Raw genomic sequence first — 20,355 nt, 5'->3', positions numbered from 1 at the left:
TTAAAACTAAATGTTTGGGGACAGGTTGGAACAAAAACCATGACAGAATTGTACACTGGTGTCAGATTTAGCTAGCTCTGTTAAATACATTTTGGCCCACTTCTATATAATTGAGGTGAATGTTAGGTATGTACAGCAATTGAGAAGGGGTCGTTCAAAGTTCACCTATATTCTGGAAGTAATTTATAATCCACACAGCTCTTACTAAACTGCAAACATCTGGAAGGTGCTTTAACTATTCAGAAGCAAGTGTTAAGTAAAGAGTGTGTGAAGATTACCAATGACTAGGCAGAGGTTTATTACTTTACTGCCACTGCTAGTCCATCTGGAAAAGTCACCAGTTAGACTACTGGCAAGCCCAAATTAATTTGATGATAAAACATTTGTATAATAAGGGTAGATCCACACCATAAAATGAATGGACTTATCTGGTATTGATGACCTGGCCCTGTAGCAATATAGAAACCCCAATACTGTATGCTGTGTAACAAATGTAAGTGTAGGCTGTTAAATCATCTTAAGAGTGTTTTGCATTAGTAAACATGTTTATAATATTTGGAACAGGTATCCAATATACTGTTTGATACACAGTAGAACTATTGTTTTTTTTTGTCATGTTGTTTGTACATTTCTATAATTTAGTTATCTTGACACTTTAATTATGTGCTACGTGCATGTAGTAAAAGCAAAAAATATACATGTAGCTACTGCAGGTACAGTACATGTACTACTTAATGTTCTTATATAGTTATTTTCCTGTATTTTTCTGTATATTTATGGCATGTCCTTCAACAAAAGATGTTACAGCTTAAGGGGCTATTTCAGGTGGATGAACATTGTAATTGTATTTGTTCATTTGTTCATTCATTAATTCACATAAACATGAATAACATCAAATAAAAATGAACTCATATAATGCTAGCCAAACTGATCTGTTAGTCAATTATGATATTTGTAAAACTAGGACTATTTGTAAAGACCTAGGAGACTTGACATTGTTAAACCAACAATCAAGTGAGGCCCTTCATTCGCTTTAGTCAATATATAAATGCCAGATATACCTATGTCAACATATTAGACAACCAGATGGTTCTGGTTAGACTTCTGGACCTGATTTCTCTGTGTGGATGACAAACATCTGTGACAAAATTCCTGCATAATTCTATCTGGGAATCCATGAGCTCCACTGTATATTCAGACATTCTAAAATGACTTAACTTTACCTTAATTCTTTCTTTCAGCAAATACTACAGCATTCACGCAGAAATGCAACAAAGGTAATATTCCTAATTACGGACGGGTATTCCAATGGTGGTGACCCTCGACCCATCGCAGCGTCCCTTCGCGACGCAGGGGTGGAGATCTTCACATTTGGTATATGGCAAGGAAACATCAGAGAGCTCCATGACATGGCCTCCCATTCTAAGGAGGAGCACTGCTACCTTGTGCACAACTTCGCTGAGTTTGAGGCTTTAGCTCGTCGAGCACTTCATGAAGGTAATCACTTGTATAGTCAGAAGAGAGGAGTCCTTTTGTATTTGAAGTGCAGTGGGTAAGGGTGAGTAAACATGTCTTGTATGTCAGATTCTTTAGTTTTTACTCAAGTACTCTGATAATCACTGACTAAGTCTCAAACTGTTATGCTAGTAGTAGTGGAAGTACAGTATGTCTGTAAATGTATTTTTCATTGAATATCCAGTATTAATAGCATCTCTAAGACAACACAAAGCAGATGTTGCTTAATATAACTTGGAGTTGCATTCACAGAACCTTAGGATAGCTGGTCCAGTCATTATTGGCAAATCAATTTAGCCCTAGAAAATGCTGAAAAGGAAACCTCAAAATATCTCAGTTCTATTAATTCTCTTTATGCCTTCTTTAACTTTTGATTTTTAATATCTGCAACGACAACTCCTGTCAAACCTAATGAAGGGTATAACTATAAAACTATTCCAAAATAGTACCAGTTATAAATCTGTATTCTTAATAAACAAATTCTGCTCTGCTGAATGAAACAGCTCTGAGCCATGCTAAAGAGGGAAACAATTACCTGTGTTCACTGTGCATGTAAGTTTATAAGCCCAAACTGTTTATGGAGCTGTAAAACTTTGAAATAAATGGGCAACGTATACTAAAGTAACATTGCTTTGAGCATCTGCCACTGGGAGTTCAAAGTGATTTGAAATCTGTCCATCTGATCAATATCAAACTGGACAATATATGTATATATTTTTTATATAGCTTTCATAGTGGACCACCATCGCAAAGTGCTTTACAGAGGTAGGCTGTGAACTGTGCATTATATGCAGAGTCACTTACAATAGGACAATGATTTAACATCTAATCCACAGGATTGAGCATAAGGAGGTTAAGTGACTTGCTCAGGGTCACACAGTAAGTCAGTTAGTGGAGGAGGTGGGTTGAACCGATGACCTTCTGGTTACAAGTCTGGGACTTAAACCACTGGACCACACTGCAACCCAATTAGAACTACAGGCAAAGCATGAGGCTTTTACAGACTAGTTTCATGGGTCACTGTTACCATATGTGGGGAGGGAGTAATACAGTGTTAATATCCTTTTAAAACCTGGCTATTGGTGAGAAGAAAAACAAGTTTAATAATGCATTCATATATTTTTTCTGATTTTCAGATCTACCATCTGGAAATTACATTCAAGAGGATATTTCCCGCTGCTCGTATCTGTGTGAAGCAGGGCAGGACTGCTGTGATGTGATGGCGAGCTGTAAATGTGGGACCCACACAGGCCAGTATGACTGTGTCTGTGAGAGAGGATATTATGGGAAAGGTCTACAACATGAGTGCACAGGTATGAAACAACATGGAAACCTAAAGTAGAAGCTGGGGCAACTTGTAACAGTGAACGTTTGAACAACTTTCCTCATATCCTCCTCAGACTGAAAAAGTATGCTGGTATTTTAATTATAAAGTATAAGTGATGTTAACTCACAACATTAACTCAATTATATGTACATTATGATATATCCTCACAAAAGACCAGGTACCCACAAATCTATGTGTATAATTAATAATGAAAACATGCATTTAGATTATTTCTGAGGCGGATAGAAGTACATTACTTTTTCACATTGCATCACCTCACAGAATGAACACATTTTGTTTCATAAAGTCGACTGAAACCTGCTGAATAATGGTAAGTTAGCATAGTGAATTACATACAGCTTTGTGGTTTTCCATATACTTAATGAAAAACTGACAACAACAGAGAAATGTGACATTTTGAAATGTAACATGAAATACTGTACTAATATTGTGGCTTCTGGTAGATTTTTGTGACAAAAGATCAAAATTATGTTAATATAAAAGTCTAGGTGATGCAAAACTTTTGGCCAAAGCTGTCCTGTACAAGGTGTAATGACAAATGACCAATGCTATGGTAACCTTTCCTAAAATGCATACCAACTGGGACTTTTTAAGTTTTAAAATGTGTTCCCTCGCATAGCAAATGCTTTAGTAAGAATTTTCAATTAAGTAACTGGCAAAGAACAATTTATTAATTATTACAAGACATTATTACAAGCAGTAAAAAAAAAAAAAAAAAAAAAACAACAACAACACATTTTTGTCAATGTGACCAAAAATATATATTTTTTCATAAGATTTAAAAGCCATTAAAATATTTGCATCAGCTTTTTTTTTTTTTTTTTTTTTTTTTTAAGTTAAATTATGTGTTCATTTAAAAGCCTGGGTATTGAAGGGTTTTACAACAGTTGGACTGCCTTCAACTTCAAAACTTTTCAAGAATGAGGTCATGAAGATTGGTGGAAGCTTAACCTTTTGAAACACTCCCTTTTGAGGTAATTGCACAAACCTCATTTCGAAATCCGAGACTTCAGTGACAATTAATCATTTATAGAGGCTCTGCAGTTAATTTGCTGTCCTGGGACTAATAATATTTCTCAATAAAATCAGGTTGTTGTGTTTCACTGTGTAGCTGTCTATGTACCTCCAAAGAGATGTCTTGATTCTTCTGTTTCCTGTGTTATGAGCTTAAAGATATTTTCGTTATAACATGTAAAACACATATTATATTTATTCCTCACCCTCAAAACGTGTACATTGGTAAGCATGAACATTTGATGAAAAATGATCCAGCAATGAATCTTCATTGCAAAACAACTGCATGAAATACTGTGTTAATACGAAAAATAAGTTCATATTGTTGGCCCACAACACACTCAAAAATGCTTCAAACTGTTTAAAGATTAACAATAAAATCAATACAAGTACCAGTTTTATCATAAATCAAGCAAAAGTGACGTTGTAATGGGAGATTTTATAACGTTGTAATGGGAGATTTGTACTGACGGTCTGGCACGTGGTACTGCAGGACGAGGGCTGCGGCCCTATAAGATCTCCTTGTCAGTCATGGCGATGACATGGAGAGGTAGGGAAGAGGGTGTGTGGGCTTTCCCTCTCTCTGAGTGGCTGAGAGGCAGGCCTTGGGGAATTGCTCTGCCCATAAGTACTGCTCTTGGATGAGCTTTCGGGTGGCTGTGATTGAAAATACAGAGACGCCTGCGGAGAAGGCCGTTGGTTGTAACGAGTGACCAAAATCTGACAAGCATGACTGAGGAAGACAGCCATCCTTAAATAAACCAATTCACTGACCCCTGTGGCCAAGCAGAGCTGACTGCAACCCCTGGTGAAGCAATGCAGAGCGGCTGGCAACCCCAGGCACGCGGAGCAACAGGGAACCCAGGCGATGCAGAGTGGCTCGCAACCCCGGGCGATGCGGAGCAACAAGCAACCCCAGGCAATGCGAAGAGGCTGGCAACCCCAGGCGATGTGAAGCGGCTAGCAACCCCAGGCGATGCGGAATGGCTGGCAACCCCAGGTAATGCAAGGCAGGCATCCTTGAGTGAAGCAATGCAGGCATCCTTGGGCGAAGCGAGGCAGGCATCCTTGGGCGAAGCGAGGCAGGGAGTCAGGACAAGCTGGGGTGCGGGTTTTGGCCCTCTTCTCGGCCGCTGCGGCCGGGCGATTCTTCCCCGTGGTTCCCTCAGCAGCCTATGCAAGGGCTGCTGAGGACCGCCAACATCTATTCCTGGTCCTTCTGGTGAAGGGAGAGGCAGCTCCTGCTCCTCTCCCCCTGATGGTAATGGAGGCAGAGGCAGCTCCAGCTCCTCTCGTGATGGTGCGGGAAGTGATACCAGCAGGCATTCATCCTCTGCTGCTGATACCAGCAGGCATTCATCCTCTGCTGGTGGGGGAAGTGATACCAGCAGACATTCATCCTCTGCTGGTGGGGGAAGTGATACCAGCAGACATTCATCCTCTGCTGGTGGGAGAAGTGATACCAGCAGGTATTCATCCTCTGCTGGTGGACAGAAACCCATCAGGCATTCACCCACTGCTGGTGGACAGGGACCCAGCAGGCATTCACCTTCTGCTGGTGGATGGGGACCCAGCAGGCACTCACCCTCTGCTGGTGGAGGTGGCGGAGGCAGAGGCAGCTCCTGCTGCTCTGCTCCTGGTGGTGGAAGCGGTGGAGGTGGGAGCGGCGTGTAGTCTCCTGGCGACGGAGGTGGGAGCAGCGTGTAGACTCCTGGTGACGGAGGTGTGAACAGCGTGTAGTCTCCTGGTGATGGAGGTGGGAAAGGCGTGTAGTCTACCCTTCTTTCAGGGGACTGGTGCTGCTCTCCCTCTCTTGCAGGGGACTGGTGTGGCTCTTCCTCTCTTGCAGGGACTGGTGCGGCTCTCCCTCTCTTGCAGGGGACTGGTGTGGCTCTCCCTCTCAGGACAAAACCAGCAGGTATTCTTCTTCTGCTGATGTGGTGGAGGAGGAAACAGCAGGCATTTTTCCTTTGCTAGTGGAGGTGGAAACAGCAGGCACTCACCCTCTGCTGGTGGAGGTGGCGGAGGCAGAGGCAGTTCCTGCTGCTCTGCTCCTGGTGGTGGAAGCGGTGGAGGTGGGAGCTGCGTGTAGTCTCCTGGCGACGGAGGTGGGAGCAGTGTGTAGTCTCCTGGTGACGGAGGTGTGAACAGCGTGTAGTCTCCTGGTGATGGAGGTGGGAAAGACGTGTAGTCTACCCTTCTTTCAGGGGACTGGTGCTGCTCTCCCTCTCTTGCAGGGGACTGGTGTGGCTCTTCCTCTCTTGCAGGGACTGGTGCGGCTCTCCCTCTCTTGCAGGGGACTGGTGTGGCTCTCCCTCTCAGGACAAAACCAGCAGGTATTCTTCTTCTGCTGGTGGAGGAGGAAACAGCAGGCATTTTTCCTTTGCTAGTGGAGGTGGAAACAGCAGGCATTCTTCCTCTGCTGGTGGAGGTGGAAACAGCAGGTGTTCTCCCTCTGCTGGTGGAGACATGGGTTGTGGACGCTCTGCCTTCCCCTTTGTGGGCTGTAGACTCCTGTGCTCCCCTCTTCTGGGCACTGGGTGCTCAGGCTCCTTCCATTCACTTACACAATTCTAGTTAAAAAAATTCTAGTTAAAAAAAACAAACTGTGCAGCAAAAGTTGATTCTTTTCATTATATCTATGAGCAGAGAACTTGACCTCCATGGGCCTCAAAAAAAACATTGGACTAGCCTGGGTAAAAGGCCGGATCTGCTCACAATAATAATAATAATAATAATAAAAGTTTATTAATTTGGGACTCTTTAACAAAATGTACTAGATTTCCCTTAGATCGGTTGATTTCACATTTAAAAACCAGGGCACTAAAATTCAGACAGATTTAAGGTATTCAAATTGGTTTAAGAGTAAAGCCTTGAATGAACATGCACTCCTTTGTGGCTTATATCATCATAAGCTTTTATTTACTTGTCAAGTAGGTCTTTAATTGCTACTCAGGTTGAAGTTATTGCTTTGGTATTGCAGCATAATATTTAAAAAAATAGCTTTAAATAGCTCATGCTTGCTTATCTTTTAATTTTATTTTTATTTTACTAAACCCTGGAAACACTGGTTAATAACAGTTTTATTACCACATGGATTTATTGCAAGTAATGTGTGCCAGCTGTAACATCTGTGGAGCACTTACCCAGCTCACTGAGAGATGAATACCATTTATTTCTTTAAAAAGCAAACTGTAAATATTTATTCTTGTCAGGATTCCTAGGATTTCTCAAGGCAGCTCCAAGATGAATATAAAACATAAAACCATGAAGTGTAAGAAATCTTTAGCATGCAGACCCCCAGAAAAGGTTCTTACAAACACAATACAAAGTGTTAAACAACTGTATCTTCTTGCCCCTATTTAGGATTCCCAAACTAAAAAACACAACTGTTTTTAGGCTCTGAATGACAGAGTGTTGTTGACTTCCTGAAAATTTGTTTGCCAAGAATATGGGTCTAGTTCAACGTTTTTAAGTAAAAATAAAAGAATTCTAAAATAATTAATATATTACTAATGTCTTAAAGAAGGGGTTCCCAAACGTTCTTGGCTTAGACTCCCCTTGACATTAGGCATCCTGACTGAGGAACCCCCCCTGACATTTTGTTTTTGATACCTTTAGTGAGAGAGGTTGTTTATTTGTACTGGTAGAAGTACAATCGCTTTCATTATGTTCAGGGCTATTTCTCTGACGTTTGAAAAAACGCTCCATAGTTACTGCACTCAGTTATACACTGACTGAAAATGCCTACCTGTATTGGTAACCGGGAGCTGTATAGTTTATTTTATTTACGATGGGGGAAGAAAATATACCAAGAACCTCAGCTGAAACCATACACTGGCAGAATTTATTTATTTAGTTATGTATTGATTGATTGATTGATTTTAACTTGAAAAATTATGTTATACTGTAATTATAAAGAACATAAATATAATTGCCTATTTTGTTCTCCTTACAATTAGCCCTTTTGTTGTATAAAATAATGTCATTGCACAAGCTGATGTCAATGTTACATTATACATAAGCAGCTATCAGCAGCATACATGTAAATTCATTCTATTACATCATTCTATTCCGATACTTTCTGGTAGATTTTTTCTGGATAACTAGACTAAAGAAAATTAGATTTTTAAAAACCTTTGATCTTACAAAATGTTACTCCACTGATTATGACATATGCTGGTGAGAGGGGTTGTTTTAAATTTTGTATAGGTGCTGGTTCCTTATATTTTACACCTTTAAAAGGCTCAAATTTGTTTATGATAATTGAATACTGCCTCCATACATATTTGAGCCTAGGACTTGCAGGTTAGCAGGATAGGGGCCTGCTCTTACTAACCACCTGCGCTTGAGCATAATTGAAAAGGGACTATTTTTTCACTTTTAGGGAATTAAAAGATGATTAATAAGGAAATAAAATTAATTTTGTGGTTTTAACAACATCCTCTTTGTTGATGTACAGTTTCCTTCAAATTCGTTTTAAATAATGTTGTTATGCTTTTATCTATTTTTTTAAATTAAAAAAAAAAAAAAAAAAAAAAAAAAAAAAAAAAATAATATATATATATATATATATATATATATATATATATATATATATATATATATATATATATATATATATATATCAATATTACCTCAACGATTGCACAAGCTACTATTTGATTAGGGTTCAACAGGCTTTTGTGAAGCTTTTATAAAGATTATTCAACAAGTTTTCTGAAGCTTTAGAAAGGCAACGTGAAATGGCAGAAGACATTCTGTAACATCAGAAATTTGTCAAACTAAGCTACGAAAAGAATTTTGTTTATTTAGTTTTTTTTTTTTTTGTGAAAACGAGTACATGGTCTTCAGAGGTCAATATAAGCCTTGCATCCTCTTTAGGGACAATGATAAATGTGAAAGTATATAAATCATTTTTTAACACAAACACAGCACAACTAATACCAAAGATACACTTGAAAACAACCAACAGACAGGGACACGTGTATATTTAATAATATGAAATAAATCCCTTTTGGTCAATAATAATTGTCGTATTGCTCCATATTAAAATATGTTGGTGTGGATGCAATGAGCCTTTTTTTAGACGTTATGATGTATAAAAGTGTACACTTGGTTGTCTTTTTGTCTTATCAGCAGAGTTGGGGTAATTCAATACTTATGTAATGCATTAGTGTAATAATATTACTTTTGTCAATAACAAGGTAATATAGCGCATTAGATTTTTAATGGGAGTGATACTGTTAGTTACTTTCCGCAAAAAATAAACAAGCTTGTCTCATTATCTTTTCTCTGTTATACACCTATAATGGTGGCCTTTTCTTTTTTTTAAACCAAGTACATTTCAGTTCAGTTGTATCCGTAAATGTGAACTGCCCTTTATTGTATTTCAGTCAGCACCTTACACCATCACACTGGAAACACTAACAACTTCACTTACGGCAGTCGCTAAACACGTAACTGCTAATTTCCTTGAACACATGGAAACCCTACACAGAGCTTTCATTGCATGCGTGTGCCCAATCAGGATTAACTGGCTCGAGTGCAGACCTTAATAAAGTCATAACAGAGATCCTGGTACAGAAACAGGCTCTTCAGTAACCTCAGCTCCTTTTGATGCGATACAACAAAGACTGTTTAGATTTATAAACAAAACGACTAAAATAGTTTGACTGAATGTACCTTTTGAAGAACTCAAATGGCATGCACACGATCTATTACGTTGAGTAATTTATATACATTATGTAATTTTTTCCACCAAGTAACACTCGCTATTCTCTTATAAGAAGCCTTTATCTATCTTAAGTTTATTATTTTTTTAAATGTTCACGCCTTATGACTTGTGCAAAGTCGCATGTATTGTAGTGACAATTTACTAGTTGTTATATCCAGTCAATTATTAAGAGTTGTTTGTTTATACTACAAACATTTTAAAAACCTGTTTCTCAAGAGTAATGAAAAGGTAAACTATCACTGTCCAAAAAAAAAAAAAAGGCTTGTAACTCATAGACAAATCTTTTATAACTACAAGAAATATCCACAGGAATAAAGAAAGGTCCTTTATAAGTAAGTTAAACTTAAAACACTACACCAAGAATGCTCCCCAAATAAAACAGTCATTCTAATTAACTGTAAAGTGTTTTTCAGAGTGCAATACTGGGCATTACATAAAAGAAGACTTCAGTGGAGCCACAGCTATTCTGTGGTCTTTATGTTATGAGAAACGAGGCACTGGCAAGGATTTGAAGACCAGTCAGATAAAACGTCACTCTTTTCTCCTTTCACTTACACTGAACAATCTACAATTGATCAGAACTGAAGCAGAGCAGCAGTGGTTGGGATGAACGGCCTTATCTCAGGGCATCTCCAGACATCCTGCTCATTAATATCCTAATTCTAGGCCTCAGCCAGAGCGTGTGCCCCTACTTCATCAAGTTAACTGAAGTTGTATGACTCTCCTGCCCTTGGCTGCAAAACAAATAAATTGTTTAGCAATGGAACCAGATGGTTTGAATCACTGCAGCCGGCTGCTTGTTGTATATGGTCTGGTTAATTCTGGAAATCTTAGGAAATGAGGTAGAAATGTAAAAAAAATCTGAAAATATTTATATTTATGGAGCGCCTTGGTTATTTAATTAGTTATTAACTGTTGGCTCCAGGCAAGTTAAGCAAAAGAAAAGTTTTTTTACAAGGTATACTTCTGACTGGCATATAAAAAGATCACTCTGACTTCAGGACATGCTTTTAGGAATGATAAGGATGTCTTTAGGGGCATTTTCAAATACAAACTAATACAATGTTATGGTTCGCTTAAGTTGACATAAAGGGACTGAAATGTGAACATGTAAATTTCTGCTACAGCTACTGCCTAGTATATTATAAGCTGTTTTTATGCATTACTGAAAAAAAATCAAATTTCTGGTCGCACACAAGAGTGCAATAACTCATCAAAGCTGATAAAAAAATGTTCTGCTTGATGGCTCAACTTTGATATGTTCCATGTTTAATAAACACAAACATAAATTAGGTTATTATCAAAGTAAGTAACGATAAATACAGTATAAGTCTGGATATGATGTATACTGCTCAGTTTTTTGGGGTTTTCTTTTGAAGGAATAGCGGTTTATACTGTAATTTCTACTTTTTCAAAGTAGAATGTACTGTAGAGGACCAACTGGCAAATGCATACACTTTATAAGAGGATGCAAGTTTAAGGTGATTTGATTTGCACTGTGTTTATTGCTATATAAAAGGTCAATCACAGACTTTTTGAAGTGAACATATAGTAAATCTATGGCACTTGCTATAACTCCAATCTACCAGGGATCACCAGTCTTTTCTGTAAATTACCATAATCCAAACATGTACATTACAAAACTGTTGAGTTAGGAATCTCATCTGTATGCCATTTGCTGCAGTTCTCTCTTTTTCTTATAGTTAACTTTGCTAACTAACAACAGCATCAAAAACCTACTGTTAAAATGTTTTCAACAAATTTTGTTGCATAATATCTAAGTGATTCGTGACAATGGATTTTAAACACTTAAAAAAACATTGAACATTTTCTGATGAGTGAGATTTTCTGGACACTGCAGAAACAGCCAGTCAATGATGACTCTAAATCAAGAATGCAGTTTTTTTTTATATATATATTTTTTTTATATGCTCCCAAGTCATGCATAAAACAACAGATGTTAAAGCAGCAAATGTGTAACTTGGGACGTCTGTGGATTGATCAGCATTCGAGAAGTCTGTTTTTGTCTCAACTGTGGAAAACACTGGAATTTGTCATACTGCCCGTTAAAAACTGCCAAGCTGTTTTGTTGGATGTCCAGTTTTTGTTCGTTTGAAAGCTTTTCGTTTTGAGAGTGAACAAGCCACTGAGGTTAACTGCCTTCCTGCATTAGCAGCAAGTTAAAAGCAACACTGGCAATTGTATACATTCCATTCTCAAATAAATTCTTACTCCTTAAATAAATCATGAGTGATACAATGTCTCAGTGCTTGTAAAAAAAAAAAAAAAAACCTAATAAAACTAACTAACAAATACCATTTAAATGAGATGAATAACCTCTTTGTGAAATTATCTGGTGTTGACTAGACATTGTTTAATCAGTTGAATTCACAATAGCAGACCATTTTGGATAGGAAATCAGTAACACACAACAGGGTAATCAAATATGGTCTAATATCTGCAAAGCCTATTTTGGCACATATCTGAACATCCTGGAATGTGTTATTGTGCTTAAAAAATGTGTACTACAATTTATGCTTTCTACTGTGAAATAACCCTTAATGGAAGATTTGAGAAAATATTATACAAGGTGACATGGGAAAATTGCTTTCCTCTTTCATGGCCCAAATTCTTGGTTTAAATCCTCTTGAGGTCTCAAAGAAAGTAGTTTTATCTCAGTCTCTAGTGGACTGTGTTCCATCCAGGAACAATGGAATGCTCAGCACTGTTACCCAGCCTGCCCAGAGCGGAATATGAATGAGTTCTCCACTGCTCTGCTGTACCTCTCTTTCCTCTCTGTACCTGTTTAATCCCCAGTCTGTCCATCATTGTGTGCTACTGTATTTCTGTCTTAGAAACGTATAAAGATAAAAGAAAAAGTAGAAAATGCTATTGAAAATGAATCTTACTTGAGTCACCTTTGAGACAAGAAGGCATGGCTTCAATCAAAGAGTCCCACCTGAAATGTATCCTGCTAGTTTTTTTTTTTTTAAAAAAGATGAAGTAAATCTATGAAAACCTGTAAGTGGTGTGTCCTTTTCTTGCAATAAATAAATATATAAATAAATAAAAAACTGTAGTATCTTCTCCAAAAGAACACATTTGTAACAAATCGCTATTAGAAGAACAAAAACTTAACTGAAACAATTCTGAATGATTTTCTAAATTACACGTTTGGACACGGTGATTCAGAGAATCATGAGAGAAGTAAACACAGCACTCCATCTACATTCATGAATCATTCTTCTGTTTATACTGTATAACAAGTGCAATGTATGGAAAAGAAATTGTGTTTTCAAAATGAGCTAAAGTTAAAAAAAAAAAAAAATACAGTAGTCATATCCAATCCTGTAAGATACAATACTCTATATTAAAGATGCTCTGGCATGCTGCTACCAACTGAATGGCACTGATGAATGTACATTTCATTATGGTTTTAAAACAGGAGATTCATATCATAGCTGGACAGAATGGATTCATTTGCAGATTGAAAATAGATGGTGCGTTTGGGAATTCTGATTTACTTCTTACATAATGTTACTTCACGGAACTGGCCTGTTTAATCCTGTTAAATAAAAGGTATTATTAAGTCAGTGTGTGTTTGTGTTCTCGCTGTCTTGTTGTTTCTGTCTTGGGTTAATGCACAAGGTGCAAAAAAACAAAGTCAGATTACTTTGGCATAGAGTGATAAAGCAGGGTAAGAACTGTTTTGGAATGTTATTTTGTAAATTGCCAAATTCTGTATTACACTGTTTTGTTTTGCAATATGTTCCCCTGATTTTCTTATAGTATAGATCCTTGGACCCCTGGAACCAATTCAATCAGATATGACTGGTACTAGTGTATTCATTCTGCAGCTAGATCTCTCCACACTTGTATAAATTATGATATTGTTATGAGATTGTTAGGATTATGCAGGAAGAGGTCTATATGATTTGCTACTTGTCTGATAGTTTTGCAAACAAAGGACATGCTGTTTATTTATACAAAGAATTATCAGCACTGCCTGCAGCAAACAATAAAATACTGCTTCTCTGTGTGTGACAAAGTCAAAGACTCTTTAAATACAACAACACATGACAAAATAACAGGAAAGCCTGACAGCAGCTCATTTATATTTCATACTACTGCTGTGTGTGTGTGTGTGTGTGTGTGTGTGTGTGTGTGTGTGTGTGTATGTGTGTTTGTGTGTTTAGCTGCAATAACACACAGATTTCTGGGCTAAGAATAAGAAGTTAGGTAAAGACACCATATTTAATCAGTTAGTACTGTATAAACCCAGCCGATCTGATTAGAATCAATTGATTGAATGGGACGTTACCAAGCAAATTCATCCCATATGAATGGGCCAATAGGTACCAACCAGCCTCCTAACCCCTAAATCTTCCCTCTACCCCTAAACCTAATGTCTGCCAGTAATGTAATCTCTACCCCTAAACCTAACTGTGTTACTATTAAACTAACTGTTACTATTATTTCAACACCGCTTGTTTAGAGCCCTCTAGTGGCTACTCAAACCGATGTTTATCATTCTCTGCACAAATTCCTGTGTTGTGGGTGATGATAGCTACGCTTTTAATCACTAACATTTTCTTACCCGTCATTTCCAATTTTATTGTATACATATATATATATGTTATGGACAGTTGTCAAAATCTGGCAGTTGCCATAATGCCCGAGCAGTTGGCGAAGTGCCCAGCTGCAGCGGGCAGATGCCAAATTAGCTTCGAATTTTATGTCATTTCGGCATTGCCCAGGCAGTTCGTCAACTGCCCACAGCCAACCCGGGCTGATGGCGAAGAACGACTTTTAACTTGCCGTAATGCCCTGGCAGTTGGCGAAGCACCGATCTGTGGTGGGAAGATGCCGAATTAGCTTTGAATTCTTGGGCTTGGCAACTGCCCACAGCCAACCGGCCGAAGACAGATTTTAACAGATACAGCATAATACAAATAGAGAGTGAATTACCTTTGTTGTCTTTTAGCGCAAAAGCATACCGCCACCAAGTCACCAGTTGCAAAGTTTATTTAAATAACTTAAATACTATCTGACAACACCATAGCAAGGGAACTAAACAAAATAAGTTTCATCATGGGTTAGATGTAGAGGTTAGAGTAAGTGGGGGGGGGGCGAGTCCGGAATAAAATGCAACAATGTTTTATTTAACTTTTATTGCGGTGAAAGAAACAGATATCCTCGTAACCCCCAGCAGACAAGGCAGGAAAAGTCATGCACATGCCCCGGCATCAGAAGTAGTGAGCACATGACCCGCCCTGCGCATAGTTTGGCTGTTAACCGCAACCCACCAGCGCCAACCCTATCACGCTATGGTGATACACCCAGACGATGGAACACTTCCACTGACTGTCTCTTTGCGGCAGAATTAGAGGTCATTCATCAGAGGACACGCAGTTCCGGTCCCCCTAGAGCAGGCTTTCGTGCTGGCAGCCCTGCTTCTGACCCAGTTGTGCAACACCAAGAAACATAGCCCAGGACCAACCTCTACATCCCCACAGGGTCAGCTGACTATGACAGCAACACCACCCACACCAGCATAGGGCAGGGTCACCGCTCATATTTCCATGAAGCCCCCAAAGCCAAGCTTGCAACTTACGATGGGAAAGAAGACTGGGACTCTTTCTTACTTCCTTTTGAAAGGCAAGCAAGCTAGTATGGATGGAATGGTGCCGAGAAGGTGGATAGACTGCATGAATGCCTCTTTGGTCCTGCTATACAGTATGCCTGCTCTCTCCCAGAACATATAAGGGAAGATTATTCACTTATAAAGGAACAACTGTCACAGCGTTTTGGACAGAAAGACCCACCAACTACAGCATGCAGGAAGTTAGGGGAACTATGACAGATCAATGAGTCCACTGCTGAGTTTTCTGAAGAGGTGTGCCGCCTGGTTAACCTCGCCTATCCTGGAGTAGAGTTAGAACTACAGGACCAGCTCGCAACTCACAAGGACTAAAAAACCAGAACGTGGCTTATGAGGTTATGAACCGTGAATCGGGGTCACTGGCTGAGGCACAAAAACTTGCGGGGGCCCATGAACATAATTACAAGGCCACTCTTAGTCGTGATTCCGATGTGAAAGGCAGAGCTTGTCGCGTATGATGGGCTGATTGTTAGATCACTTCAACCCAGTAGCTGGATCTGAACCCATTGGGCAAGCTCCAGTCCAGTATGAAGGACTCCACCATGTGGACAGGGGGAGAAGACTGATACGCCAGCCACCACAACATGGAACCAATACTCAGTCTCCGAGCCCAAGCAGAAATGCTAAAGGTGCATGTTTTCGGTGTCGAGAGGAGGGACATTTCCGCTGGGAATGTTCAAGATAAGACAAGTCAAGACAAGTCCACCATCCTATTGATTGGACGCACTGCCAACAGAGGCCTCAGTCTACAAACTGCAGTGACTATTAATGGCATACCAGTTAGTCAACATGGGAGCAGAAGCTACTGTAATTTCTGAGGACACTTTCAAGTTGCTTCCCTTAAGTAACAAAACCTCAAGAAGACATGCCTGTGCAATGCCGAGTCTGGGAAAGAGATGGTTGCCCTGGCTGGATTAAGCGTGACTTTTCAAAATGGGACCAGGACTTTTGACTGGGAAGTTTATGTCGCAAAATGATGGGGAGTATGAGGGCCCCTGGCCAGAAGAGGAGCCTGAAACTTTTCAGTTGCAACAGATTGGGAGAATAAAAGGAGCAAGTGCATTTGACCCACCTGAGCATCTGCAAACCCTGTTAGCAGATTTAAGTGAAGCACTCAGTGAAGACCAGCAAGAGCAACTGATTGCTCTACTTCTTAAGTACAAGTCTGTCTTTGCAGTAAATGACATAGACTTAGACCACTTGTGTGAGGTGGCACACAACAAAGATACTGGAATAGCAAGGCCAGTACACCAACAAATACAATGCACCCCACTTGATTTTCAAAGGTGAGGAAGATCAGCATCTTCAAGTCCTGTTAGCTGCAGGTGTTGTCGTGCCATCCAGCTCTGAATGGGCATCCCCGGTAGTCTTAGTTTGTAAAAAGGATGGAGGTGTCCGCTGGTGTGTGGATTACCAATGCCTGAACAGCATAACAGTCAGACGCATACCCACTGCCAAAAATTTAAGAGTGTCTTGATGTCCTTGGTGTTGCTACTATTTTTTCAACTTTAGATTTGCAAAGTGGCTACTGGCAGATTGAAGTAGACAAAAAAGATTGTGACAAGACTGCATTTGTCATGAGGAACGGGCTGTACGGATATACTAGAATGCCATTTGGACTATGCAATGCTCCCAGCACATTCCAAAGGGTCATGGAGCTGGGGCTGCACGGGCTACAATGGGAGATGCTTCTAATCTACCCCGATGACATCATCATCCTGGGAAGAGGAGCTGAACAAAGCATATAGCGTTTGACTGACATTTTTGAATGTCTAAATAGCTATGATTTAAAACTAAAACCATCAACGTGCCAACTGCTCAAAGAGGAGGTTTTGTTTTGGGACATATTGTCAGTAGTTATGGCATCAGAACTAACCCCGCCTTAATAAAGGACATTCAGGACTGGCAACCTCCTCGCACAGTGCAAGAATTACAATCTTTCCTTGGCCTGTGTAACTATTACTACAAGTTCCAGTGGGGTTGGACACAACATTATGCCTTTGAGCAGCTGAAGAAAAAATTGACAACTGCCCCAGTTTTAGTATATCCAGTAGCAGAGGGATAGTTCATCCTTGACACGGATGCCTCAAACTGGAACATTGGGGCCATCTTATCTCCGCTCCAATGGGGGGAGGAGAGAGTAATTTCATAAGCGAGTTCTCACTTGACACCTGCTCAGCAACGATACTGTGTGACAAGACAAAAACTTCTTGCCATTGTGTGGTATACTCATCAGTTCTGCCACTACCTCCTTGGGCAAAGGTTCCTATTGTGCATAGATCATAACAGTCTGACGTGGCTGTTCCAATTAAAGCACCCAGAAGAGCAGCTAGCCCGCTGGCTTGAAGAACTTAGCCAGTATGACTTAGAAATTGAAAACGAGCAGGCCGTCACCATTCAAATGCAGATGCACTGTCGTGAAGCAATCTAGAAGGTCCTAACACTTGTGACTGTTACCAGGCAGGAAAGGATGTAGCCAATTTACCATGTCAAGGTTGCAGATACTGCAAGAAACTCCATCAGCAGTGGGCAAGGTTTGACAGCGATGTGGATGATGTGGTGCCTTTGGCTTGCAGGCGCCTGGAACACAATGGGACTTTGGAACTCCAGTAGAATGAGCCAGGCAATGCCAGAGACCAGTAAGCAGACGGGCTGAACCAGCCAAATGTGTCAACTGTCAACTGGATGCAGCCTTTTGACTTGCAACAATTGGCTATAGAGCAAAAGATGGACCCTAATTTTTCATTCTTGCATCATTGGAAAGATCAGGGGAGCCTACTTATTCGAGAACGAGTGGCCCTAGAAAGCCCAGCAGTGAGAAAGTACTGGTTGTGTTGGCCTCAAATTGAACTGCACTATGGGGTTCTTCACTACCTCTGGGAAAGTGCCAATGAATCCAACCCATCCCTACAACTGCATGTGCCGGCATCGCTTCAGAAGGAAGTTCTACAGGCTTGCCACAATCCTCCTCAATCTGGCCATTTAGGGGAAGGAAAGACTCTTCAGTGTCTCCACAAACACTACTACTGGTATGGAATGGGAGATGTTTGCCTCTTCATTCAGAAATGTCAGCAGTGCAGAGGCTATAAAACAGTAGGTCCCATCAATAACTAAACTGCAAAATTAACAAGCAGGAGCACATATGGACCGGTTGCATATGGATATACTAGGTCTGCTGCAAATATCTGCTGCAGGAAACAAATACATTTTAGTTATTATTGATCAGTTTATCCAATGGGTGGAAGCCTTCCCTGTACCAGATCAAGGGGCTGAAACAGCAACCAGGAAGCTGGTGTATGACTTTATTGCTCGCTTTGGGGCTCCCCTCAAACTACGTTCTGATCAAGGGAGAAATTTTGAGAGCGTCTTGTTCAGGAAAGTATGTCGGCTCTTACAGGTAACAAAAACCAGAACAATGCCCTATCATCCAGCGTCTAACGGGCAAGTTGAGTGGTTTAACCGCACCCTTCTTCAAATGATTCGTTGCTATGTTGACCAACATAACTGGGACGAATATCTACTGCTGCTCACGGATGCACATCACAGTATTGCACACTCAAGTACTGGATTCACACCAAACAGACTGATGCCAGGGAGAGAAGTTCACCAGCCCCATGAAATCTGGTTGCATGCTACAGAGTTGAACCATGATGAGATGAATGCCCTGGATTTTCTGTAAGATCTGGAGGGAGGCCTCAGACAAGCACATTTTGGCAAGAGTGCCAAAGGGACTCGGCATTGCTGGGTGGTGGTGGTGGTGGAGGTGTTTCAGGGGTTTGTTGCCTGAGGGGTTTATTATTGTATTGTACAATTACCGATCCTTTCTGTCTGCTGTCCAACTGCAGGATGTGTTTAGACCGGATGTAGTCAAAAGCTAGAGTAAAAAGGGATACTGTTCCTGTTCCAGTTCAGTTGATTGCTCGCAGGCTTATAGTGTGGACGGTGACCAAAACACTTGTTCTGTGCTGAAGCTATAGCAATTGGCTGTTGTTGAAAGGTAATGGTACCACCATCATGTTACTTTATAAATCCTGTTCAGCATTACAATAACTGTTGTCGTGTGGATTTACATACTGTCGCCTCAATAATAGTAACATTATATAATAATAACTTACCAGCAAGACAATAATAAAGATCTGAAACGGTGTGGGAATGTTACAGAGCTGTGTGTCAGGGGCACACCCAGGATCTAGTCTCATCTGTCAACAGAGGGGAATGTGCTAATAGGTTCAAGAACATGCTGTCACAACCAACGCATTGAAGAATATTGAAAGCTGAAACAAGTGTTTTAAGCAAACCCATTTCTCACATACAGGAATAACCAACAATGTTTCACAGGATTATTATTTTTAACACCGTCATTTTTGAAGGTAGCAACATAACGGTCCGTTACGCTCAACAGCGCTGGTGAGAACCCTGCTGTTGTTATCCAATACTGGAATTTTACTTCTTAGCCAACATTTTTAGGATCTTGCATCCATTATATCTAAGTTTAAACTTTTCTATGTCTAAGTATAACCTGTTGTATGTTAAATGAAAGTAGAAGTGAAACCCCATTACCCCAAAAGGATTAATACATTGTTTGAATTATATATTTTAAGTGCTGTGGACATTATGTGGTATATTCAATTGATCTAGATGATATTTTAAAATAACGTTTTAAAATATATATATATATATATATATATATATATATATATATATATATATATATATATATATATATATATATATATATATGGGCACTGTAATGATGGAATACAGTAAAAGGAAGTTAAAAGTTTCAAATCTTAAAATAGTCTGTATAAGAGGTCTGGCCAAAAGCCATAAAGCTTAACATACTGTAGGATATTTACTTAAACGATAAACATGGTTTATGTTTTTAACAAAACTACTTCCTAATGTTCATCATTTTAAAATAGAGTTTTAAGGAGGTTGACCAGGTTCAGGTTCAGGTCCAGGTCCACACAACCCCTGATAGTTTATCTTAGCTGGAATCTTTGTGTTACTTGATATAGTCATGGGGCTGTTTTCTGTTGTATGTCTGTAATGCTAATTACTAGTTTTTGGCTGTACCGT

The 20,355-nt window shown here is 39.7% G+C and overlaps 1 protein-coding gene across 2 annotated transcripts in view; it reads left to right on the top strand.

Annotated features, from left to right (window-relative positions):
* Positions 1-20,355, top strand: part of svep1 (sushi, von Willebrand factor type A, EGF and pentraxin domain containing 1) — a 95,537-nt gene that overhangs the window by 19,173 nt on the left and 56,009 nt on the right. For both annotated transcript variants that reach the window (XM_041261696.1, XM_041261686.1), the window contains exons 2-3: positions 1,242-1,497; positions 2,652-2,828. In XM_041261696.1, the coding sequence (XP_041117630.1) occupies positions 1,242-1,497; positions 2,652-2,828 (433 nt within the window). The remainder of the gene's footprint in view (positions 1-1,241; positions 1,498-2,651; positions 2,829-20,355) is intronic.

Source organism: Polyodon spathula, chromosome 1, assembly GCF_017654505.1.
Source record: "Polyodon spathula isolate WHYD16114869_AA chromosome 1, ASM1765450v1, whole genome shotgun sequence".
Classification (NCBI taxonomy): Eukaryota; Metazoa; Chordata; class Actinopteri; order Acipenseriformes; family Polyodontidae; genus Polyodon; species Polyodon spathula.
This window is presented reverse-complemented; position numbering and strand designations above follow the sequence as displayed.